Source organism: Canis aureus, chromosome 2 (genome assembly GCF_053574225.1).
Source record: "Canis aureus isolate CA01 chromosome 2, VMU_Caureus_v.1.0, whole genome shotgun sequence".
Taxonomy (NCBI): domain Eukaryota; kingdom Metazoa; phylum Chordata; class Mammalia; order Carnivora; family Canidae; genus Canis; species Canis aureus.
The window spans coordinates 39,860,020-39,887,539 of NC_135612.1; the positions used below are offsets into that span (position 1 = coordinate 39,860,020).

At 36.0% G+C, this 27,520-nt stretch overlaps 1 protein-coding gene across 17 annotated transcripts in view; it reads right to left on the minus strand.

Annotated features, from left to right (window-relative positions):
- TJP1 (tight junction protein 1) overlaps window positions 1–27,520 on the minus strand; it is a 249,173-nt gene that overhangs the window by 43,197 nt on the left and 178,456 nt on the right. For all 17 annotated transcript variants that reach the window (XM_077869194.1, XM_077869182.1, XM_077869278.1 and 14 more), the window contains 6 exons: window positions 23,049–23,173; window positions 22,252–22,354; window positions 15,309–15,582; window positions 12,193–12,296; window positions 11,433–11,601; window positions 10,457–10,604 (listed from right to left, as the gene is read on the minus strand). In XM_077869194.1, the coding sequence (XP_077725320.1) occupies window positions 10,457–10,604; window positions 11,433–11,601; window positions 12,193–12,296; window positions 15,309–15,582; window positions 22,252–22,354; window positions 23,049–23,173 (923 nt within the window). The remainder of the gene's footprint in view (window positions 1–10,456; window positions 10,605–11,432; window positions 11,602–12,192; window positions 12,297–15,308; window positions 15,583–22,251; window positions 22,355–23,048; window positions 23,174–27,520) is intronic.

Genomic DNA, 27,520 nt, shown 5'->3' on the forward strand with positions numbered 1-27,520 from the left:
TTTTACAACAAAAAATACGTATACATTACTTACTGAGTAAAGATTGAAATGTTTTAAAATATTTTAAAACAATGTTCATTGCAAAATAATGTCTATTGTTTTTAAATGGAATTAAGTCTAACTTTAAACAAAGAATTTGGTTTGATTAATGCATACAAGTCTCTTATCAAGAAAAAGTTTCTTCTGTTACTCTCCTGAAAGGATAAAACATAAGTACTTTTCGTAGTTTCTATTTTCATATTCACTTAACTATTCAATGGGGATGTACTCCTGTTTTAAGTTATATAAATATTAATATGAGCTGCATGTATATAAAATATTCTTTTAGGAAGAACTAAAAGCCGAAGTTTTTTCTGAATCAAACCAGAATGAACTATTTTTAAATCATAAAAACATAAAATGTTTAGCCATTGCTTATGTAATATAATCTCAGGTACAATTAGCTCAAGAATAAATAAATACAATTAAGCTTTATCCCCAAACTGTTCTAGGCACCTCAAGTACAAAAGGCAGTACAAAATAGAAGATCTCCTTACATTTTTTGCATTAAAAATTGCAAATGATATATTATAAATATGAACATTTCAAAGAAAGAGAATAAGATTAAAGAATGTGTAACTTTAATAGTTCTAGAGATCTATTGCTCTGCAACAAACTTTAAAAAGATCTTAAGACAAATATTTGCAATTGATTTTCTTTCTTATAACTTAAACGTTCTAGATTTAAAATGACTGACATTAATGATAACTACCATCTTGTAACTTAGAATCAATACAATAATGTAAACATCCTCCATAATGATAACCAATGGGTCAATTGTTGTGTAATACGGCTCCTGCTCCATCACATAAAACTGCTAGTATTTTCACCATTGGTTAATTTTCGTATTGTATTGCCAAATATTCTTAATTGTTATGACTTAACACTTCAGGTGAATGGAACTCATATCATTCTACGAAATTTTTCATACAACTAATATTTGGAGTATCACTGCTCTTTTTAGTGCATTTCTGCTATCTACCAAAAGATGGAGGCATTATTCAAAAATACATGTAAATTGGGAGCAGTGCTGTTATAAAGGATTATGAAGCAAGTCATCTATGTAACTGTAAACTTTCTAGAATATGTATTAAATGAAATGAGGTAAAAATCAGTGAATACATTTTATTTAACCTATTACATTCAAAATATTATTTCATTAGGTAAACTATAAATTATTAATGAGGTTAATTTACATCTTTTTTGGTGTGCTCAGTCATCAAAATTCAATGTGTTATTTCACACTTAAAATACATCTCAATTTGGACTGGCCACATTTCTTTTTTTTTTTTTTTTTTTTTTTTAAAGCTTCTTTTTTTTTTTTTTTAATTTTTATTTATTTATGATAGTTACACAGAGAGAGAGAGAGAGAGGCGCAGAGACATAGGCAGAGGGAGAAGCAGGCTCCATGCACCGGGAGCCCGACGTGGGATTCGATCCTGGGTCTCCAGGATCGCGCCCTGAGCCAAAGGCAGGCGCCAAACCGCTGCGCCACCCAGGGATCCCTGGACTGGCCACATTTCAAACACTTGGTAGCCACAAATGGCTGGTAGGAACGATGTTGGGCGATATAGATCTACAGTTAACTCCATTAAGAGCAAATGTGACCATTATGTCTATTGCAAGACAACAACTGAATTTGGACATAGGAAATCAGTCTACAATCAGTGGCACTTATTGAAAAAAACTGGCAAGGCTATGACAATGAAAAGAAAACATACTCTCCTCAACTCTTCTGTATATGATCTACTTGACTGCCTCTGAAATAATATCTAAGTTTAACAAACAAACAAAAAGTAATTTTTGCTGTAAGACGAAGGCTTACTTTTATACAAAAACCACTTCTATTCTGAGTCAAGACTCATGTTTATCTACATTCTCTGGCTCTGAGTAGTGGTGACAGACATTTCAACATTCTCAAGGACCTCAAGATCCTCTTAAGGTCATCTGTTTTTCTCCTGGAGGGCAGAAGACAGGGTTTATTTTCCGGATTTTTCATTTATATATCAATCTAATGGCAGTGATCCATTTACCTAAAAACTCTCATCTGGTTAAAAACTCTATTGAAGACAGTTGTTAAAGAAGGGGTAAAAAGTCTCTGCAGAGTTTTTACAATTCACATAAATGAACTCATTGTAAACAGCCTTCTTTAAGTCTTATCCAATCAACTGTATAAATTGGGTAACAGCAATATAAACATACACTCATCAAATCAGTAAGGAGTAACAAATTGTTTTAAGTGACAAATTTTAGGTGTAATTAAAATCCTGAGTGTTTCTGGGCCTATATGCAGAGGGCAGGCAGCTTGGTCAGGGAGTCTCTGAGTTCTGGTGTGTGCTCCCTCAGCAGGCCCCTTGCAGCACACTACAGGCAGTTAGCAGTTTTCCCTGGTTACTCCCTAGGACAGTTTTGTAGTACAAGGTCTCCAACAAGACACTTGTCCAGGAAACTCCTTTACTAAGCACTTTATTTTTTTAAAACTTACTTACTTATTTTAGAGACCGAGACAGAGACACAGGCAGAGGGACAAGCAGGCTCCATGCCAGGAGCCCGATGCGGGACTTGATCCCGGGACTCCAGGATTGCGCCCTGGGCCAAAGGCAGGCGCCAAACCGCTCAGCCACCCAGGGATCCCCTACTAAGCACTTTAGAGGAAATATTTCTTCTGGCAACACACCACAGCTGAATTCTCTGCCATTCAGTGAGCCATGGGGATTGGAAAAGTCCAACAAGGCTGGCTCTGAGCCCTAGCTAGGGATGGGTGGGGGAGCCTCTTCCTTTGGCATCCCCTCTCAGCATCAGGGGGAGTGGCTGCTCCTTATATTCTTTAGAGTTCCCTTTACTTCTTACTAGTGAAATCTTTGTTACTCCAATCCTGTTAAATTTAATCTCTTTACATTAAACGTGCTAGGCTCACTCCTCACTCAGCTTCCTGTCTTGACTGGACCTTGTCTGACAAAACATGCCAGACTGCCCATTTATGAAGCATTCTCTCATGCTTCTGGCTCCCAAACACCTTCTCAAGTGACTGGTCGGTCATGCCTTATTTTAAAAATATCCTTAATATAGAAAATAAACTTGAGGCTGAACATTCACTCCAGTAAAACATTCTTTTATAAAACCAACTTCAAATTCCTAATTACATACCAAATGTCTTATCCTAAAAAACAGATTTATACTTTCTTTTCAGAAACTCATTTATTGCATAAAGGGAGGCAAGATCTACAGAACCTAGGATGCAACCAAAAACTAGATACTAATTCCTTTAAAGATTATTGGGCTATCACAGCATAATGAACAATAAAGATATGTTTAGAAATTAACTTAACCATACTCCACCAACAGGAGAGTTCAGCCAGGAGAGCTAGAAAATATGAGAAAGAAAAACTAAAGGCACACTCAAATCTGGCTATTTAGAATGTTGCGACCAGAGCACCTGGCTCAGTGGTTGAGCAACTGCCTTTGGCTCAGGTCGTGACCCTGGGGTCCTGGGACTGAGTCCCGCATCAGGCTACCCATAGGGAGCCTGCTTTTCCCTCTGCATATGTCTTTGCCTCTGTCTCTCTCATGAATAAATAAATAAAATCTTAAATAAATATATAAGGAATGTTGCAACCACTGCTAAATCTTCTAAATCTTATATGGAAACAAAGATATTTATACATTGTAGTTCCTCCTTAATAGCAATAAAAAAAAATTAACAATCTGCATGACACAAACAAAATTCTAGGGATGACAAAGGCAGACATGCAAAGATTCTAAGCTGGTATGTGGACACAGAAGTGAAGTGTGGTATGCTGAGAAGGCAAGGAATAATTGTACTTATTTTGCGAATTTACAAGCTAAATTCCTACAGTTTAAGCTTATTCTTTACACATTGTAACCTACTTTCTAGAAATACACACACGTGTGTGTGTATGCTTTTGAAAAAATTTGAGTATCTTAGACTGCTCATTTTGGCAAATGTCTTTCAGGCAATAATAACACAGATACAAACTTTTATGAAGTTTATCATTTTGTACAAAGCTTCTCATCTCACATGCTTATTTATGATAGTGATGACTAACCTAGTCCATCTGATTTAGAAGGAAAACAGATCTCTTGTTCAAACTATGATTTTTGTAGGAATGCATAATTTTCAATAATGGGAAGCACTGAGGAAGACCTTTTTTAATTTGAGGATAGCATACTTAAGCCTTCATTGGTACCTGCAATGATTACCAGGTACTTAGATTAATACCTGGAGGAAAATCAATCTTTTTTTTAAAGATTTGAGAGAAAGAGACAGAGAGAGAGAGAGAGAGAGAGAACACATATGTGAGTAGAGGAGAAAGAGAGGAGGAAAGAGAGAGAACCCAATTCCCCACAGAGCACAGAGCCAGACTCAGGGATCCATCCTGTGACCCTGAAATCATGATCCAAGCTAAAACCAAGAGTCAGATGCTCAATGGAATGATCCACCCAGGCACCCCTAGAGTAAAACAACCTTTTGACTGAGTGGTATGTTTGGTTGATTTTACAAGAGACCAATGTTGCAACACTCCCCTCATTTTTTAAAAGGTTCTCAAAAAGACAAGAGAAGACTGTTCTATGTTATTTAAATCTGGAAATAAGAGTTTTCATACATTTACTATTCTTAACACGTTACCAAGTGGATAGTCCACTTTTAAATATATTTTATCTATTGTACCTGTATAAAAGCTAATGAATTAAATAAAATTCATACTTTTACTGTTTAAATTGTGGCTATAAAGTAGAATATTTGTTTGTTTTTCTGCCATTAGATCCACTGTCTTCCCTTAGAAGTTAAGACTGATAGCACTCGATGAACACACATATTATTACACTTGGGTTTCAAGTTAATTAGTAGAGAAGTGCACCAACTACAGTGTTCCCTCAGCCTGGCTCCTTAGAAAGCATATCAAAAACAAAGCCTCAGCTTAGAATTTTAACCTGGTAACCTAAAATTACCAAGGACTGAAAACAAGTTGGCTCTCATCTAAGTAACAAAAGTTCAGGATGGGTCATTAATATTCTACTCCTTTTGAAATGTTAGACAAAGAATCTAACAACAACAAAAAAAATCCCAATTAAAGTAATAAACAACTTTTTTCCCCCAAAGATTTTATTTATTCATGAGAGACACAGAGAGCGAGACAAAGACACAGGCAGAGGAAGAAGTAGGCTCCATGTAGGGAGCCTGACATGGGACTCGATCCCAGGACTCCAGGGTCATACCCTGAGCCAAAAGCAGACACTCAACCGCTGAGCCACCCGGGTGTCCCAATAAACAACTTAAAAAAAAAAAAAAAAAAAAAAAAAAAACCTTCCACATTTTTCCTAAAGAAACAATTTTTTCCAAAACAGAAGAAAATACTTCTTAGAACTCTAATCATTCTCTCCTTTGCTCTTGTGATGCTGCTACATAGGTTATCTTGGTGTTATTTCAACAAGTTGAGAAATGGTGCATGCTAGATCTTATTCTGTAATTATCTTCACCTAGAGAGCTCTTTCTTACTCATTTGAAGAAGTCACTCTAGAGAATCCTTCTTCTCTGATCAGGTTATCTAATATTGTCCCCTTGGCCTTCACTATCATACTACCCTGATTTTCTTTATAGTACTTATCACTAAAGGAAATTACTTTTGCATATTTCAAATTTACCTGTTTTCTTCACCTGGATATAAGCCTCAAAGTTCTATGGCAGCAGGAATCTTGCCTAGATTGTTCAGGACGTGATGTATAACACATATATGACATCAATAAATATTTAGTAAGAATTAGCAGGATAGGGCAGCCTGGGTGGCTCAGCGGTTTAGCGCCGCCTTAAGCCCAGCACATGATCCTGGAGTCCCGGGATCGAGTCCCATGTCGGGCTCCCTATGTGGAGCCTTCTTCTCCCTCTGCCTCTCTCTCTCTCTGTATCTCTCATGAATGAATAAATAAAATCTTAAAAAAAGAAAAATTAGCAGGATACTGTCAATATTACTGGTTTTAAAAAAAAATCTTTGAACCTTCACTGTGCTGCATCAACTCACCACTTACTGCCTTAGTCTGACTAAAAGACATATGAGCCATGGGGAAGAATTCATTAATCCATTAATGATTCCATTGAGACACTTCAAAAATTATATTTTTCTATCTGGCTCTTTCTTTCACTGATGAAGAAGAAACCAAAAACAACCTGAGGGACTTCATAGCATGAAAAAAGAAAATGTAGCAGTATATACCTACACCAAATTAATTACCAACATTATCACATGTAAATCTTGTTCTGAATAAGGCATCTATCTATTAAATTGGAAGTAATAAAACTTTTTTTTAAGATAAAGAACTAAAACCAAAATCAGAAAACAGAATTTGAAATTCATCAGTCAGAAGATAGGCACTTCTCCTTATTTATTTATTTACTTACTTACTTATTTATTTATTTATTTATGAGACAGAGAGAGAGAAAGAAAGAGAGAGAGAGAGAGAGAGAGAGAGAGGCAGAGACACAGGCAGAGGGAGAGGCAGGCCCCATGCAGGGAGCTCGATGTAGGACTCGATTGTGGGACTCCAGGATTATACCCTGGGCCGAAGGCAGACGTCAAACCACTCAGCCACCCAGGGACCCCACACATTTTAAAATAGTAAAAAGAAATGTACAACTGATACATATAAACATCTCAAATTTTTAGCCTATTGGCAAAGTTCCAGCAAGAACCAAGCAGTATCTGACAGAAACTACGTATACTAGAAGTAAAGAATATTTGTTTCTCTAATACCTAAGAAAACAATTATGGAAGGTAAAAGAAAATGAAAAGCATGTAAATTAAAAAAATGTTCTTTAATCTAAAAGCCAAGACTTCTCTAAGCCATTTAAGCGGATACATAATACGCCCTATATGCATAGGTATTGGGATTTATCTAGTACTCTTAGAGAACAAGATCATGAGCTAAATTCAATCTTGTATAGTAAAATACTGATAGTAAAAAGTGGACCATATAGGTAAAAGGTTTGATCTCAAATATATCAGCTTAAATGGGCTCAACTGTTGGATGTAGTCTAGAAATTTCTCATTTGTAAAATTTAATTTTATTATTATGCATTTGCTATATCATAAACCACATCAATACTGATAACACTAACTTCAGAATTTAATAGAAGCATCCTCTCTCAGGAGAAACAATGACTAAGAGAAATTTAAAAATTTTACAAAGTTTCCATCTTCTTAAAACATTGCTTTTAAGTACTTCAAAAGCAACCATTTTTATTAAACAGATATGCTAAATATAAATTAAACCTTTTCTATTTGTTAATATCCATTCCTTAATGACTTCAGACAACAACTTAGGCCTTAAGTAAACTTTGTCAGTTTATGGAATAACTGAGTATAAGTAATGCAAAGCATAATTTTTATAATCCAAATTCATCTGAGCTCCATCTGAGCTTTCACTGCAATAGAATTTTTTCTCTACATCTGCCTATGATAATCAGTAGCATCACAGTCACCTTTATATAACAGTTTATAAGACAGAACAAAAAAGGTAAACATATGCTGTCACTCTAGGGGGAGAAGCCATAAAACAGATATGTTAAATTAAATGCTAAGTAGTAGGGAGAGTAAACTGTAACTAAGCAAAAGTTTAGAACATAGCCTGAAAATCAAATACTCTCTAGATATGCAGGGATCACAGTGCAATCAGTGAAAGAATCTTTTCAGTGAAAGCTACTTGGTAATCATCATGAAGCAGTGCCACCAGCTGTAGACTCCCTCAGCATCCCTAGCTCCTAGAGCACAAGTCTTGGCCCAAAGTGGGCTTGAAACACCCTGAATAAAATACTATACAAACCTGGCAACGAGTATCAGATATAAGAAAATCACTGTAATAATTATCTCTATACATGTATTATTCTTCAGGTTTTTTAAAAATATATTTATTTATTCACCAGAGGCACACACACACAGAGAGAGAAAAGCAGAGACACAGGCAGAGGGAGGAGAAACAAGACTCCATGCAGGGACCCTGATGCAGGACTCCGGGATTACACCCTGGGCTGAAGGCAGACTATTGAGCCACCCAGGCATACCTGTTTTTTATTTTAAAAACAGATTATTTTAGCATTCTCGACCAGGAACTGGCTAACATTTTCCTGATGTGGCTCTGTGACCATATATATTCTGTTGCAATCACTCAAATACATCATTACAGGATGGGTTCCAATAAAACTTTATTTGCAAAATCAGGCAACAGGCTTATTTGGTCCATACGTTGTATAGTCTGCCAACTCCTGTTCTAGAAAACAGTGAGGATACATTGCTCACCTAGTTATAATGAATTAACAGGCTAATATGTTTTTCTCAAGAGGTCTGTCCATGTAACATTTACTCTCTCAGAAAAGAACATCATGTAGAAGAATTAAGTAGGTTGTATTGATGATGGAATGCTGTGTAGGACCCATAGTGTTTTTTAATACTAGGATTTTACTCTCAAAGAACATCTAAATTACTTCTAAAAACAAGATAATCTGTACAACTCCATAGTTACTTTTAACATGAACTTTAGGGGAAGAAACGAAACCTTTAAGAACTGGTACTCTGTATATCTTGCCTATGGGCAGGTCTCAGAGTACTCAGGAATTAAACTCTCAGCACAAAAATTTGGAAATAATCTTAATACTTTGGGTCTTCTGTAGTCGAAGCATTATTTTTTCTTTAGTATATGCTACATGTTCTAACCAAAAGTTCCTAAATCTGGTGGTGCACGGAAGAGAATGATACCAGGAATTTAAAAACAACAATAAAAAAACCAGTATTCCTCTACCTAAGAACAGGGTCCAGAATTCTGTATTTTTAAAAGATCTCATGATAACTGGCGTTACCCATGAGAATACCTGAGGTACCCAATTAAAACACCCCAAATGTAATATAAAAAAATCTTTTCTTAAAAAACAAAACAAAAAACCCCCACAACTTGTAAGTTACAGATGCCAAGTGTAAATGAAATCTAAGTAGGGAAAGAAAAAAAGGACATCAAAAAAACTTTCTAAGATTTCAAATTTGCTCACAATAAAAACTAATGGCCAATATCTGGATGATTCTTTTTTTTTTTTTTTTTAAGATATCATGTCCAAATTGTTTGATACCAGTACCATTTGTAGGTGAGAGAAATGTGTTAAAATTATAGTTGCTCCCATGAATCACCCAAGGGTGTTAGTTATACCACTGTGTATGTGTTGTGGTAGCAGTCCTTTTCTTCCAGGTAACATCCCTGCTGTGTCAGGAAAATTTTAAGAACTAATATATTAACTTGCAGCAGTTAAAAATAATAATCAGTTATAAGATAAACCAGGATGGCATGTAACATTAATATACCTTTTTAAAAAATCATTACAATCTTAAAATAAAGATCAGAGTTAATATAATTTATAAATCTAATATTTGAAATTTATAAAGAATCAGCTTCAAAAATATCTAAAACCAGCTGGCTTTTAACATCTTTTAAAAAAGCTTTCTTCTGGCTAGATACTCCTCCTTTTTCTGCTTATGTCTTGCTTCCTCACAGAATGTATTTCCCACGGTCCAGTTCTTGGCCTCTCCACGTTTGTCTTTCTTAGCAAATTTAGCAACTTATATGGCTTGAGCTAACACCTCCATGCAAATAAATCCCAAATCACCATCTCTAATCCTAAACTGTTCTCAAATTTTCAAGTGCCTCCTCAAGATCTCCATATGGATTATTGTTAAAAATCATAGATCAATTGGTGGCCTAGAGCCCTGAGGATGTCCACAAATTTGTTGTAAAATGATACATGTATATGTACATGTGTACTTTCCTAGGGATAAGGGTCATAGTTTTCAGTTTCTCAAAAGTATTTGCAACCCCAAAGATCATATAAACTCACGTAAATCATATACTACTAGTATACCAGAATCTTTGGCATAAATACCATAAAGTGTATTTTTAAAAGGGAAAACAAAGTCCAGGTAACACTGTCTAGGAAAGTATTGACAGAATAGTTAACTTTCCCAAGCAACAGACTCTATAAGCTGGGTAGCATCTTCTAATGCAGTGGATCAGCAAACTGCAGCTTAAGGCCAACTGTTTTTATAAAAAGTTTCATTGGAATACCACTCTCTGCCTGTTCTCATACCGTCTACAGTTATACTTCTGTGCTACAGAGTAGTGACAAGAAGCTATGTAGCTTGCGTATATAAGATACTTACTTTTTTGCTCTTTAAGAAGTTTCACTGACCTGTTTTTAGATAATCCCTAAATTGATTAAAAAAAAAAAAAAAACAACAGAAACACACACACACACAAACCCTGACGCCTAAACTTGATAACCAAAACAAAATCTATCTTCTAGTTTTATTTGTAACCAATATTATGTATCAAGCACATACTATATTAACAATAGAGTAGAATTTACCTGCCACTGCTGGGCTGCTGTGGAGAGTGTCTGGAATGATCAGAAGGCTCTGATCGTTGGTCAGGTGACCGTGACCGGCTGTGGCGGGGAGGTCTATCATGTGATCGACCAGAATGATCTGATGCCAGTGACTGAATTTCTGAAATATCTGTTAAGTAACAGGGTGCTATTTATTTTCCCATGAAATGACTATAGTAAAATGTAAAGTATTCCAATGATAATGTATATATGCTACTAAATATAATTTCATATAAAATTGCTGATTTAAGCATTAACTTCATCAACCACTGATAAATGATGGTGAGCTGTCTACAGAAAAAAAAAAAAATAGTGACAACATCACCTCAATAGACTTTAAAGGCATATGCTAATTGAAATAAGTCAGAGAAAGACAAAACAAAACAACCAACCGCAAAAAATAAAACCCCACACAACCACCAAACTCACAGAAAAAGATACCAGATTTGTGGTTACCAGGAAGGGCCCAGGGAGGGGAAAAGGAAGGAGAATTAGAGGAAGGTGCAAACTTTCAGTTACAAAATACCAGGGATGTAATATACAACACAATGACTATAGTTAACAGTACTGTAAGAGACTATATCCTAAGAATTCTTATCACAAGGAGAACTTTTTTCTTTTTATCTATAGGAGAAGATCATGGACATTAACCAACATACTATGGTAATCATTTCACAATATATGTGAATCGAACCATCATGCTATGCACCTTAAACTTCCACACTGATGTATGTCAATTTTTTTCTTCTCAATAAAACTAGAAAAAATTGTAATTAAAAGTAAATCCTCCACTATATATATATATATATATATATATATATATATATATATGTAATTCTTAGATTCTTAGATTTTGATGGTATCTGGTTTGTAGAAAGTGATTTCACTCAAACATATCAAACCTTCCTACTACTTTAATAGGAAACTAAAGGGACTTTCCAAACAAAATTATACTTACCATCTCTCTCAGAAGCATTAGCAGAGTGGATACTGTCAGAAAGATCAGGGACATTCAATAGGGTAGCCCGTTCATCCCTTTGAACTACCATTTTTAACTTGCCTTTAGATCTTTCTATCAAAGTCTTTGCATCTGTCAGTGACATATTTTCTGTCACAGTACCATTTATCTGCAACAGAAAAGAAACTAGGTTGAACATAAGTGACAAAATTACAAATATTAATGTTATGAAACAGGAATATTTAAATTACTCCTCAGCTTGCTTTAAGAACCAAAATATTCCCTTTACACCTTCCTGTATTATCAAAGTAGTCTTTTTTACTGAAATAATAAAATCTTTACCATATTATTGCTTTGTCAGAAAACCCAAATTAGTATCCCCAAGCCTATCTCCAAAAGCCTGTCACTTTCTAGGACTTACAAGCAAACTAACAAACATTTCAATAATACTTAGAGCAGTTATCAAAACCACTTATTGTATAAGACTAGACATACTACCTACAAAGTAGCTCCTACCAGGGAATGCTATTCATTTGTAGTGATTAGTTCGCTGAGGATGACTCCATGCCTAAAGAAAAACATCAGTGTTGACATGTAATAATGGACAAACCATTTTTGTCCATTATAAATGGCAAACCATCCAGTGCCCCAGTGATTTTTAATTTTTTGGTAAAATTGTTTTGAACATGAGAAAGCTGTATAGTTACACTAGAATTTGTTTTCTATTTCAGTTCATTAAAATGTAAGAATAGGACTATACCTTTAATACAACATCGCCTTCTTGAATATTGCCATCTCTTGCTGCCAAACTATCTTGTGAAATTTCCTTTACAAATATATGGCTGGCCAATCGAAGACCATATTCTGAAATAATATATTTAAATATCTTTAGTGTAGAATGCTATGACACTTAAATGGAGTTTTAAGAATATAAAAAATAACCACATTTTTTGAAGTACAATCAATAACAAGTAATTATTCTTGGTTACCCTGCAAAAATGCCATTTCCTCTAATCATCAAAAAAAGTGTGCATGTCAATGTGAAAGCAAAGGAATCTGTGGGTGAGGAAATGGTTAGAGTTGAAGAAGGCACTGGAAGAGTCCAGAAAACTGTCCAGGGACCTGCAAAACTATAGAATTTTGCCTATTTGTATATTAGAACAATGATGACAACGTGACGTCAAGAGGAAAAGCACTGCTCCCTGGGTCTGTCAGGACAGAGAAAAGAACTGTGCCTTTCTGCATTAAAGAAGAAAAACCCAAGACGTGGTTTTTTGTTTTTAATATGGGATGGGTAGCAGGTCTAACTCAAGCTTCTAAAAATTGTATCAGAGTTGCAGCTTAACTTAAGGCAAATACACAAAGAGGGCTCACAAGCGGGAAAAATAGGGTAAAAAAATGACTTTTTAGGGGATCTAGGCAGTCAAGTATATGTACTTTAAGAAATGGTTGTTATATCACAGAAAAAACATCAATAGATGACAAGCCTTTCCTTATTTAAGATCAAAAAGCTGAAAAATGACCAATACAGAAATGACCTCAAAATAATCCTCATATATTCAATTACTCCAAGTGTTTCCTTAGGTAAGTATTAACTATGCACCAGGCACTATGGATAAATAGCAGCAAATGAGAGGTAGTCCCTGCACTCCAACAACTCACACACACAGCAGGGGCAAATATAAACATGAGACGAGGCAATACAGGGTTCCGTGTCCAGTGTGGAGTCAGAGGAGGCCTCCCTGAAGAAGAAATACTGAAGTAGAAACACTACTCAACTAGAAGGATGAGGGTACATGTATGTATGTGTATGTGAGATTGGGGGTGGGTGGGTAGAGACACAATGGTTAAAAACAAATGCATCAATATGTATAAAGACCTGGCAGGTTCGCTGAAGCTGTAACAGTAGGGCAGCGGGGACTGAGAACTAAGAAGCAAAAAAATAACACAGAGAAACGTCCAGAGGATCCTCTAACCCTGTGAAGGTGGCTCCAGAACTAACAGGAAGGGATCCAGAAACCAGTTTTCGAGATTCATTAGGTCCGGGTGGCTCAGCGGTTTGGTGCCGCCTTCGGGCCCAGGGCGTGATCCTGGGGATCCAGGATCAAGTACCACATCAGGCTCCCTGCATGGAGCCTGCTTCTCCCTCTGCCTGTGTCTCTGCCTTTCTCTCTCTCTCTCTCTCTCTGTGTCTCTCATGAATAAATTAAAAAAAAAGAGGTGATAGTTGCTCACCAGACCCCCCCCGAAAGTAACTATTAGAGGATGTGAGGTAACTAAGGTATCATATAAATGATGACTGTGATAAATCTGTTTATGACCATTTTATAATATATATATGTATATCAAGCTATCATGTTTACACCTTAAATGTATGAGAGAAATTAGCGATAAACACGTCATCCATAACTGGCATGAGAAACTGGTAGATGAGAATATATCTAATGAGTGACTTTGTAAGAAACAAAATTTTAAGAGGAAGATGTCAGTTTCATCTGAGATGTGTTGAGTTTGAGGGAGCTACGGGGAACACCACAGTTAATATGCCTAGTGGTTACCCAGCACCCAAGAGACACAGGCACAGACTGGAGAAGCAAGTTTTGCCATCAGCAGCAGATAACTGAAGTGATGAGTTAAATCAGACTGCCTAAAGAGGTTATGTTGAAGAAAAAAAAAAAAGAGATTCTGGAACAGAAATCTACCTAATAAGAGTAGGATGAGGAGAAGAACTTGCAAAGGATACAGAAAGGGGATGGGGGACCCCAGAAGGACACAGTATTACCATTCTCTTGTAGTCAAGAGAAGACATTATTTCAAAATATAGGAAGTGGTTAATGCTATGCAAAATGGTACTAAAAAGGCAAGTAAAATAGAGACTAAAAACTTTTACTGGATTTAATGTGAACGGTTTGGAGAACAAGGTGAAAAGATACTAGGCCAGAGAGGATTGAAGAATGAGTAGTAAAATGAAGTAGAAATAGCAATGGTAGACAGTTTGAGAAGTCTACTACAGAGTAGAGTGGGGAACAAGAACTAGAAAAAGGTCTTTCAGATGCTGGTAGAGTAGACCAAAGTGAGACTGCATAATATTCTTAATATAACACCTTCGTACCAAAATGACCAGTCATAGAAGCTTTCTTGCATTTGAGAGACATGTCCACTGCAAGAGGATGCCATACTTACAAATATGATTAAGTGAGGGGAGGCAGCTTCAGTTTCAAAAATTTTAAAGATGTCCTACATTATAAGGGCACCTGGGTGGCTCAGGTGGTTAAACAACTGCCTTCCGCTCAGGTCATGATCTCAGGGTCCTGGGATCAAGCCCTGCATTGGGCTCCCTCCTCAGCAAGGAGTCTGCTTCTCCTTCTGCCCTTCCCACTCTGCTGATGCTCTCTCTCTCTCTCAGATAAATAAATAAAATCTTAAGTTAAAAAAAATGTCCTGCCTTATAAAGAGATGCATGCCCTATTAGGAGCTCCTTCCCCTTAATCTCTTCATTTAAAAAGTATTCTGCCCAACCTCGACCCCCAAGCCCAAGATTTCTTCCCATGGCTATGCTACTACTGATCCTAACAGCTAGGTAAAAACACTAAATTTCAGCTTGGTGATGGTATGACATTTGTTAGCGTAATTTGTATTTGGTTACTCTAATCACAATAAGAAATCCAAAATCCAACTACTGGACAATTTACTTGAAGGATTACCTGCTATAACAAATAATTCAAGAGAAGAAAGATGATCCCTGCAAACAGGACATAACATTGAAGATAAAACAAGAGACAACAAAGCAAAGATAGGAAGGGATGGCAATTTTACTTATCACAATTAGTGGTAATATTTTCATGTGAAAATGATAAATGAGTTGGAAGAAAATACCTTCATTTTTCCGGGATTTCACCAATGTGACTTTGGTAGGTTTGGGAGGTTGACTGGAGGCCACAGATCGCCTATCAGACCGTGGAGACAAACTCCTCTCTCTGCTTGCACTCCTGTCCCTTGCCCAACTCTTCTCACTCCTTCTACTGACCAGACCACCACGGCTGCTTCTTGGGTCATGGACTTCCTCATCATAACTATCTTCATTCTCAGACACTGGTTCAGGATCAGGACGACTAACTGGTATCTGAACTTTCTTCTTTCTCCGAATGGTCTACAAATAAAGATTATACAAAAAAGCTTACTGATTTTCATATGTATACTTTCAGTTCCTAAGAGGAAGGAAAATTATGATTTTCTGGTCTCATATCAATTAACTAATTATGAATCAGAGAGACATAATACACAAAAATTTATAACAAATTACTAGGGAATACATTCCATAATGGTTGTGTTTTCTGCTCCCTTGACAGACATCTGGTTAAGAACCACGTTTGGAATAGTGAGCCTAATGAAGTCCTTAGTTACTTAATTTGAAAGATTTTCTAAGAGTAATAATCACAAGCTTAAAGAAAAAGTAGTAATTGCTGGTGGCTGGAATAAAGGATGGGGCACTGTACTCTAATCAAATATACTGTAGTTGCTACCAAGCAAACTTGCAAGCCCAATTTGACTCCTGGATATTTTCAAGAATCCATCACAGTATCAAGGTCCACAATTGTCCTACTGAAATTCTTAACAGCTAAATTTACTGTACTTGCACACTAACATTCAACTTAGTAAGCTAGGGCTAGTAACTCTGTTATACTTCACCAGAACAAACTGCTTTCGGTTTCTGTAGTTCTCTAATCTGTAATTTCTCATCTTGGTAAAAATCCTTCTTCTGGCTTTCTCTCCTCAATGACTCTGATAAGTGGTTCTATTTTCCCTGTTCATTTATTTCTTTCAGCTTTCTATAGGTTCAAGATCTGTAAGCATTACCTTCTGATTGAGTGGCCTCTTAATCCCTGGACTGCATGCACCTTGCCTTCTCACCTGATATACTCTCCATCTCATTAGAGATCTGTAAGATCTTCTTGGGTAACACTCCTTGTCTTCTACTTTTGACATTTTGATCTACTGAAACTTTCCTATCTATGCCCATCTTCTTTCCGATTCCTCCATTCTCTTCTATTCTCTCAGTCCATCAATTCCTTCCTGGTTTAACATGCCTTGCTCCCAAGCATGAGATAACATGCTGTGATATTTAAATCATCTTCTCTCTCTTTTTTTAAGATCTTATTTATTTATTTATTTATTCATTCATTCATTCATTCATTCATTCATGAAAGACGGGGCGGGGTGTGGGGACAGAGGGAGAAGCAGGCTCCATGCAGGGAGCCCAATGCAGGACTCAATCCCAGGTCTCCAGGATCAGGCCCTGGGCCAAAGGCGGCACTAAACCACTGAGCCACCCGGGCTGCCCTAAATCATCTTCTCCTGACACCTCAATCACCTGCCACAACAAACTCCAGTCCTGTATTATCTTTACCTTCAGATGGCTACATTTCCACACATGCTGAGTAGGTCCTCCATAAATTCATTTTACTTGTTCAGTAATCCTTTCCTGTACCTCCTGCCTCTCTAAGGAATTTGCTAACACAGGTATTCCAAAACCATTCTCCAAGATCCCAATCACTGAGCCAGACTCACAGAGATCAATGCCACTTTACTTTCCCTATACTCCTACATTTTTTCAGTATCTCATTTATTTAGTTTTCCTTCCTTCAGGGCTCAAAGACCAAGTTGATCTTCTTCCTGTATGAATGGAATCCTCCCATATGACCTCCAAGACCCTCTTCATCAATAATATCCCTCAAGGTACTTAAAACTTTAATCTCTCCCTCAAATTAGTCTTCTGCCTATTACTAATCTGCTAATTAATCTTCTATTCCTCTGTCTTGCTACTCATTTCCAAGTTATCCTATATCCTCCCTTCGTGACTAATTTTCTTCAAATGGCTGCTCCACATTCAATACTGCTTGTTGTTTGCTTCTACAAGAGTGATCACAGAAGTCCTTTCCTAGGAAACAACACTTGAAGCTGAGGAAGAAGCAAGACATCAACATATGAAAAGGACAGCCAGCTAATGCCCTGTTATGAACTGAGAGAAGACTGCCTATCTTTCTACCCTCTGTGCCCCAAAGCTCAGGCCCTTACAAGTAACATTTATTGTAAAGCATTCTTAATGGACTCTGCATTTTAGTCTCACCTCTATTTCAACCTCCTGCATACTGCACTGCAATATGTTTGCAGTATTACTTTAAATCTTTAATTCCTCCCTAGCAATATACAAACAAAAAGAAAGTGACTAGATGAGGACTGGGAGCTTTCCATGTCTTCTGCAAGAGTACCTGCCATCTCTTTGGAAATTTACTGTACTTAAAAATTACTTTCAATCTCAGATGTGTACTATGGTTATGACTGTGTATACTCATCTATCCTATTAAGATTCAAGATCCTTGGAGAAGATCCTTGCCATGCATTTAATTATACTCAATATAATGAAATATTTGCAACCAGTAAGTGTTTAACTTATTGAAAAATATTCAATCCTATTATAATTCTCTATGTGTATTATAGTTAATGGCTATAAACCTACAAGAAGATATTTAGCATGTTTGACAATTATGCTTGATTTTAACACTGAAAATTTTGGAAGAGAAATTTGGGGGGGAATGCCAACTTCAAATCTTAGATGAATTAAAGATTCAAATAAAATAAAACAAAATACTATGACAAATATTAGAATAAAATATAGGATATATGCTTTTATAACTCTGATAAGGTAAAGACTTTTGTAAGCCTGACACCAAAGGCAGAACCAATCGAGTGAACATCTGACAGACATAACATAAAAAATGAAAGCATTTCAATGTTAAAATCATACAAAAACAACCTTCCTCAATCACCATAAACAACTTACACTCACAAAGCAAACAGACAAAATATGTAGTATATATGACAGAAGGCTAACAATCCTAATACATACAATACTCTAATACAATAATCATCAACACAGAAATGCAAAGGAATAAGCAAAAAAGAAACATAAATAGGCAATATATACACTATGAGATGATCAAACTCATATTGTAAAATATTTCATTTGAAATACTATGTTCAGTCTGTTTGGCAAAGATTTAAACATCGTTGATAAAATTGGACTCTCAATACCCTACTGGCTTTCCGAAGAGCAGTGGCAATATATATATAAAGTCATTAATGCCTTCTAACTAAAAAGCCACTAAGAAGTTATTCCTAAACAGTAACTGAATAAATAGAAACACAATAATCTTCAACACAGTAATTTTTTTTTTTATTATTTGTGGAAACTGGAACTGAAATGCCCATCAATAAATGGGCTAGGTAAGCATGACAATAAAAGGCCATGTGGAGATACACTGAAGTGCTCACAGATGTCATTTCTAAGAAGAGTTTCTGCCAAATCATTTACTTCATAATACTTTTTTAGGATATTCAGGATTTCAGTAAAAATTTACTAATATTTTTAGTAAAAATTTACATGCTCGCTGTGTCATAAACTATTTCTAACTTCCCTTCACTTGTTGTTAAAGCAAATTTAAGCCTACTTGTGGTAGTTATACTATTAAAAGAGTTCTAACATTTAAGTTCAACAAAAAAGAAATAATTTATTTGCTTACTACCCAACAAGCTCTTAGCTTATGGAAAGATAATCATATAAACAACCGAATACCCCAACATAAGAGCATAGGGAAGAAAAGAGACTGGTAGATTGGGAATGGGAGGAAGAGGAGCTACTTATTCAGAACTGAAAGAAAAAAAAAAAAAAAACTAAACTAAACAAGCAAAAACAATGTATATAATGACCTTGAGGTTCTGGTTATGGCTAGGGATGAATTAAGAGTTAAAAGATACCTTGAAGACCACAGTCTAAGACACTGGAGTTTTATTCTAGAAGTCATATGGCAATGATAAACTTGACCATGATCCAGTCACTTCAAATGTAGAAATGAACAGCTCTTTGCTGATTAAAACACTCTTCTACCTAATCCCCCTCTAGCCTCTCCCTATAGGGCAAAAATACTTGCTCAATCTTCCTGAGTTCCACCTTTCCAACTCATGTAGCTCTAAGTATGGTCAGAGCAAAATCCATCCTTGAGCTGCCCTAAATCCTTCTTCTATTTCAAATACATTACAGGTTTTGGACCTACTTATAAAATAATTTCTAGGGCAGCCTCGGTGGCGCAGCAGTTTGGCACCACCTGCACCCTGGGGTGTGATCCTGGAGACCCGGGATCGAGTCCCACATCGGGCTCCCTGCATGGAGCCTGCTTCTCCCTCTGCCTGTGTCTCTGCCTCTCTCTCTGTGTCTATGAATAAATAAATAAAATCTTTAAAATAAAATAATTTCTATGGAGAGAAGTCTAGGGTGTTGGAATACATCTTTCTTAGATGCATTTTCAATGTGGTGTATGTATGCTGAATATTTTGCATGGCAAACAAAACAGCTCAACATTTCAGCTTAAAAAGTTGGGGTTAGAGGCAAAGCTCACAATCTCAGAACAGGGAGAAAAAACTCAATTTACCTAAGATGCTCACTTTGAAATGAGCAACTGAAAGACACTGAATAATAATAACAATGCTCAGGATCAGCAGCTAAGGTACTAATGCTAAAACTTACTCAATTTTAAGATCGGCAATTATAAAAATCAGCAATTTGCTTCCATTAACACTACAATCTCATGCTCTAAAAATTGTTTAAAAACTCTACCACCCACTAGCCAGCATGTGTATGAACTGTGATTTAAAAATAACATGAGGGGATCCCTGGGTGGCGCAGCGGTTTGGCGCCTGCCTTTGGCCCAGGGCGCGATCCTGGAGACCCAGGATCGAATCCCACATCGGGCTCCCGGTGCATGGAGCCTGCTTCTCCCTCTGCCTGTGTCTCTGCCTCTCTCTCTCTCTCTCTGTGACTATCATAAATAAATAAAAATTTTAAAAAAATAAAAATAACATGATAGGGGATCCCTGGGTGGCTCAGCGGTTTAGCGCCTGCCTTTGGCCCAGTGCGTAATCCTGGAGTCCCAGGATTGGGTCCCGCATCGGACTCCCTGCATGGAGCCTGCTTCTCCCTCTGCCTGTGTCTCTGCCTCTCTCTCTCTCTGTCTCTCATGAATAAATAAATAATTTTTTAAAAAAATTAAAAAATAAAAATAACATTATAGTTGTAAAAATATGGTTATAATGAAGTTGTGAAAATATATACTCAAAAGAAAATGTTGGAGCACCTGGGTGGTGGTTCCAATGAACCACCATTGGTTAAGCACCTGTCTTCAGCTCAGGTCATGATCCCAGAGTCCTGGGATCAAGTCTCAGGTTGGGCTCCCTGCTCAGCAAGGAGTCTGTCTGCTTCTCCCTCACTCCCACTGTTCCCCCTGCTTGGGCTTTGTGTGTGTGTGTGTGTGTGTGTGTGTGTGTCTCAAATAAATAAAGATTTTATTTAAAATCTTTATTAATTTTTTAAAATAAAATTAAAAAGAAAAAGATGTTGGTCATCTGGAATGCAATAACTCAACACAGACCTACCGCAATCTGAAAGAGCTCTCACCCACCAGCAAGAACACTGGTGTAGAAATAAACCATATGGCAAGCAGCCTACACAAGGGAAAAGGACCTCGCAACTGTGGGGCGCAAAATCTCAGGGAATACACCTACTAGCTCTCACCCAACCACCAAGGTCAAAACACAATGCAGGCTCCTCCCCTCACTCCAGCCCCTCTCCCTCCCTCTCCATTGTGTCCACCGTGGTTCTGAGTGTCTGCTAGAAAGTAGAAAAGTTCTCAATAGACAAGGCAGGGCAAAGGACCTAGCTGCCTATGCAGCCTCTTGTTCCTGCTCTTTATATCTGAATTAAGGCCACAAAGCAGTGTCTTAATCAGTCCTTTCAGAGGCTAGAGGGGCAGAAAGGAGGGGTGCGGGGGGGATAAAGTGGGTTAAGAAGTAGCAGACATGTTCCAAAATGTGGACATAATTTTACATAGGACTTTTACATTAAATCCATTCTGTGCCATATTTGTTTATTTATTTATTTTTTTTTTTATATTTGTTTATTTTTTTAAGATTTTATTTATTTTAAAAAAATATTTTATTTATTTACTCATGAGAGACAGAGAGGCAGAGATACAGGGAGAGGGAGAAGCAGGCTCCCCAGAGGGAGCCCAAAGCAGACCCAATCCTGGAACCCCAGGATCATGCCCTGAGCCAAAGACAGACACTCAACTGCTGAGCCACCCAGGCATCCCTGTGCCACATTTGTTTAGTTTTACTTGTGATTTGAGGCCAGTTATCAAGAGTTAACTGAATTTCTTTCCCTTTACTTATTAAAAAAAATAGACTTCTTAAGAGAAATAATGAAATAGAGGACAGATTTCAGCTATGTACTAAAACAGTAACATTAAAATGCACCCCAAACAACCCTATAAAGAAAATCTTACCACTTTCTCCTCAAACTGTATCACAGTAACAAGGAAAGTGGTTATTGATGTATATGTTTAAGGGACAATGTAAAACTTGCCCACTAAACAAACCCTGTAACAGAAAACAGGGCTAATAAATACTTCAAATGGACTACATGTCAAGTTTCAGTCTAATAAGTACTTAAAAGAAAAGGAAACATTAAGTCATAAAGAGGTGACCATTTAATCACCCTTCCTTTCCCCTTCAAAAAAATAAAATAAATCCTCGTATCTAAACTTTGAGAAAATATATACACAGTGATAAAACATACCACCTGTAAGCTAACTTTAGAACTACTGATCCAGTTTTCATTTTCTTAAAGCGTTAAGATGAATTCAAAAACCAGAAACATATCAACCATAAGGTTGATAGTTTTATTAAATTAAAGGTAAAAGATACTTACAATTTTTGCATTCTTCCCACTTTTCCTTAGTTGCTGAACAGCAAACGCATGTTCAACATTATCCATTGAAACTCCATTAACCATTGCAACTCGGTCATTTTCCCTAAGTAAAAAAAGGTCACCAAAATAAGTTAGAAAAAACATACAAACAAGTTTGTGAATATATTTTCACAATGAGTACTTCCATAAAAGTATTTTAATTATACACTAGTTAATCTATTTGTTTTCAGAACAATGATACAATAATGTCAAACAATTTACTTTCCGATCTCCTATGTTTAGTAACTGACCACAGGCCATTAATATTTTTATATCATTAATACAATGTTCTTACAAAAGAGTGAACAGGTACCACAATACAAAAAATGATTTTTGGTGGTACAATTAGAGGGCATTAAATGATATTATACTACATGGCTGGAAAATATTACTCCCTTTTTAAAAGATAAAGCATTTCTCCTTCCAGTTTTCTTTCAATGCCTCTAACTATACACTCACTTTTTTGCTAGCTAGTATATATTTTGCCTCTATCTTGCTTACCTTAACTGAACAATAAGGACAAGATTAAGGGTGAGAGGTTCCTGAAGGCTAAATTCCATCTTAAACTGAACAAGTTTTCTCTTCACTATCTTTATTTTTACAGTGACCACCTACTTAAGGTAAGGGATACTAGGCTTTTCATTTATGATAAACAGAAGTATAAATGTACGTTGAAGAAGTCACTAAACAGTATGCCAGTGACTGAGGATAGGAATAGTGCTCGTAACACAGGCACCCAAAAGAAGAAATGTGCTTACTGTAGCTGTCCTTCAGCAGGTCCCCCTTTCAGCACATCTGAAATTACTATGGAAGTTTCTCCACTCTGAAAATGAGGGTTATCTCTTCCACCAGATATTGCAATTCCAAATCCAAATCCAGGTGCCTAAAGTAATAATTACAGAAAAACACTGCTATTACAAAAAATAATTGTTCATTATATCGTACTCTACAATCTAAAAAAGCTTAAATATAAAAATTACAATCTTATTACATCTGTGATCCAAACACTTGCTTGTGTGGATACATACTGAAATGATCTATCCTAGTATGGGAATGAATGCTCTAATAAATTAAATGCAGGACATACAAAAATATTAAAAATTGCTAACTACATGAATGCTTTTTAAGTACTAAAATATATTTAAAAATTCTGAACACTGAAATTCTGCATTTATTTTTGATTATCAGAAGGGCTCCTGAAGGTACTGGCAGTGCATTAGTGTGATCATCACAAACAGTGACAACTAATTTATAGAATGAACACTTAAACATCTAGTGCCATAAACATCTGGTGCCGTTTTGTATAATAAAATATCAATAGCTACTAAAATCAAATATGTTATTTCAACTACCTTCAATTATGATAAAAGTCTCTTTAGAAGTAGTACATTATAATAATGTCTTATATGCACAACGCATATAACAGAAAGCAGAACCATATCAAAACTTTTAAAATACATTAATTAAATAAAATAACAAACAATATACCTCTAAATGAGCTGAAAATCTTAATCACGATGACAAAGGGCAGACCAATACAAGAAAAATGCAAAATATTTCCAAGTTATTAAAAAATGACCTAATCTCAAAAAAATCTACACCATTCCCTTGAAAGGAAATGAAGTATAGTATTCAGAGTAGTCTAAAGAAACATAAAATATTTTCCTAGTGTTCCAGAATCACTAAAGCAGACAAGTGTGTTTTCATATAAATTGTATTATACTACGCACTACTATCCAAACCATCTGATGATATAGTCTGTCCAGTCCACAACAGAGGAGATCACATTCACCGCAGACTAGGTAAATGTCATGACCTCCCCTCCTACCCTGAAGCCTACTAAAGTAGCAAAAGAAAATAGAAAAACTTCTTAAAAATAAACACCAGTAATTCTTCTTGTAGGTATATACACCCCTCAAAATGAAAACATATGTCCACACAAAGACTTAAACCCAAATGTGCATCATTTATAATAGCCAAGAAAGGGAAAACAACCCAAATGTCCATCAACTGATGAATGGAAAAACAAAAATGTGGTATATCTATACAATGGAATATTATTTGCAATAAAAAGAAATGAAACAGCACTAACACATGCTACAAGAGAAGCCAATCACAAAAGACCACATATAGTGGTCTTATAGAATATAAATATTCTATTTATAAGCAATGTTCAGAAAAGACAAATTTATAAAGACAGGCAAATCTATAAAGTGGCAGTTGTCTAAAGCAAGGAGTGGAAAAGGATGGAGAGACTAGGATGGAGAGACTAGGGAGTAATAGCTTATGGTACAGTATTTCTTTTTAGGGTAATGAAAATATTTATGACTGGTGATGGTCATACAAGTATGTAAATATACTAAGAACCACTGAATTGTATGCTTTAAAGGGCAAATTGCATGGTATATGAATTATATTGCAATAAAGTCCATGTAAACAAAAGGTTATGTTGAAAAAAATAGGAAAACATCTGAGTAGCCAAAAACAATGGCATCTGTATGAATCTACCTTTATATCCTCCCAAAATAATACTTCAAGAATAAATCACTACACAAAATCATTCCCTTAATATAACTCAAAGACAGACAATACCCATTTCAAAAATTAGGAAGAGGCCTAAAACTAAAAAAATAAATGATGAAAAAGAACCAAATGTTAGCAAATCAACAGGAAATACAAGAAACTACGTAACAAGTTTAAATACATTTGAAAACCTAGAACTAGGTAATTTCCCTAGGGAAATACTGACTCTATCAGAAATTAAAAACACAATTTAAACAAAGCAATTTCTGGACACGAAATAGAGAAAAACATCCCACAAAGAAAGCACCAGCCACAGATGATTTCATAGGAGAATTCTACCAAATCATCATTGCCCAGGTAGCCTCAAAGCTCCATAAATTGCTCCAGATGCTAAAAATGAAGGAAAGTTTGTAAAGTTTTTATAAAACAATTATATTATTGACATCTAAATGATAGTGACTGTCCATAAAGACAGAGTTCCACTCCAAATATTAAAGTCCAAAATGATTTAAATATCTCTATACAAAAAGTATTAAAGCAAAAAAAGGAGCAGAGGGCAACTTCCTGCAAATACTCATGATAAAGGGATTTATTACAGGAATGCAAGGAAATTCACTGGTATCCTATTATTAAATCTAAAGGAAAAAAATTCTATGATTCTATCCACAGACCTTAAAAAGGCATTTGACAAAATTCAATAGTCACTAGTAAATAAAGTTCAAGAAGGTATGTTCAATCTCTTAAAATAGCTGCTTTTTATTAAAGTACATGAAGAAAATCCAGCTTCACACACATATGCAGTTAAAAAAGGGAAGTTATTTTAGTAGCCCTTTTAGGTGATTATGGATATCCAAATTTCATTTACACCAAAACTTGGTGTGAGTTTCTTAACAGTTGCAATGTATAATCTAAGATGTATCAATGGACTTTGGTATTGTTACATAAATATCCATTGGCCAGCTTTGCACTTTCAATGGATATTCTGTCTATCATGGTTTTATAACAGCATGCCTTAATCATTCGAAAAATACTTAGGCAAATCGTTCCAATGGTGACACATTTCACTGTATATATATTTTTTAATTGTATATTGGGGTGCTTAGGTGGCTCAGTCAAATGTCTAACTTTGGCTCAGGTCATGATCTCAGGGTCCTGGAACTGAACCCCCCCATGAGGCTCTAAGCTCGGCACAGTGTCTGCTTGTCCCTCTGCCCCTATCCCTGCTCATGCTTGAGTACTCTCTTTCAAATAAATGAAATGAAATAAAAATAAGATAAAAATAATATATTAATATCACCAATCTCATCAAAATCTGCTAAGTACTGAAAAGCTACTGGCTCATGGTAGTAGGTAAAAGCTGTCCAAGGGTTTAGTTTTTGTTTTAAATTCAATTTTCTTTATTGGCAAATAATGAAATACATCAGAATTGTTTTCTGAAGCATCAGGTACTCATTCGAGAAAAATGTCTGTCAAATATTCAAGTCTGGATAATCATACATTCCTTCAAGTAAAAGTATGTTGTATACACAGACATACACACAAATTGTTTCCAATTCAAACAATCACACAACTACTTCAGTATTAAGTACCTTATGCATATTTCCCATTTCAGTGCATAATTTTAAAACTATACTCAGGGATCCCTGGGTGGCGCAGCGGTTTGGCGCCTGCCTTTGGCCCAGGGCGCGATCCTGGAGACCCAGGATCGAATCCCACATCAGGCTCCCGGTGCATGGAGCCTGCTTCTCCCTCTGCCTGTGTCTCTGCCTCTCTCTCTCTCTATCATAAATAAATAAAAATTTTAAAAAATATAAATAAATAAATAAAACTATACTCAAAAGCTGAGATGCCATAAAACTAAAACTAATCATTTTACTGCTTCAAATCATTCTGAAACAAACACAGAATTGTTCTTTAAACTCTTGAGTGTGTGGCACTATTAGTAAGGTTTGGTGCCACTGCCTTGATTTGGGCTGTGGTGGCCAATTTTATCCACCGCTGCTTCTGGATCTTTATTGCAAATATCAATATAGTGAGAAAGACAAGATTTTCATACCGTTATAAAAATAATTTTCCCTAGAGCCTAAAAGGATTTCAGAGACCTTTTAGGGTCCTCAGACCATCTTTTGAAAACACTGATATTAGGAGCTACTAAAAAATAGGTAAGAGAGGGAAGAAAGCACAAAAACAATAATAACAAAAAACAATGAAATACATCATTTGCAAAAAATATATTAAGATGTTAAAACTCAAGTAATGAGAACTACAAACTAACACCATGCAGTGAATGGTAAAACAAAGTATGACAACTATTTTGTTGAGAAGGCTGTAGAGAAACACAATGCTGATGGATATGTAAACTCTATAATATTCTTCAGGAATTTCTTAATACTTGAAAAAAATCACAAAAAACTAATCTTTTTTTTTTTTTTTTAAAGATTTTATTTATTTACTCATGAGAGACACAGAGAGAGGCAGACACACAGGCAGAAGAAGAAAGTTCCACGCAGGGAGCCCGACATGGGACTCCATCCCGGGTCTCCAGGATCACGCCCTGGGCTGAAGGCGGCGCTAAACCGCTGCCCACAAAAAAATAATCTTTTGACAGAGCAAACCAGATTCTAAGAATGTTCCCTGAAGATACATATACATCTCCAACAATATGAAAATACATACACAGCTATTCCTTGAAGACTGTTTGTTGATT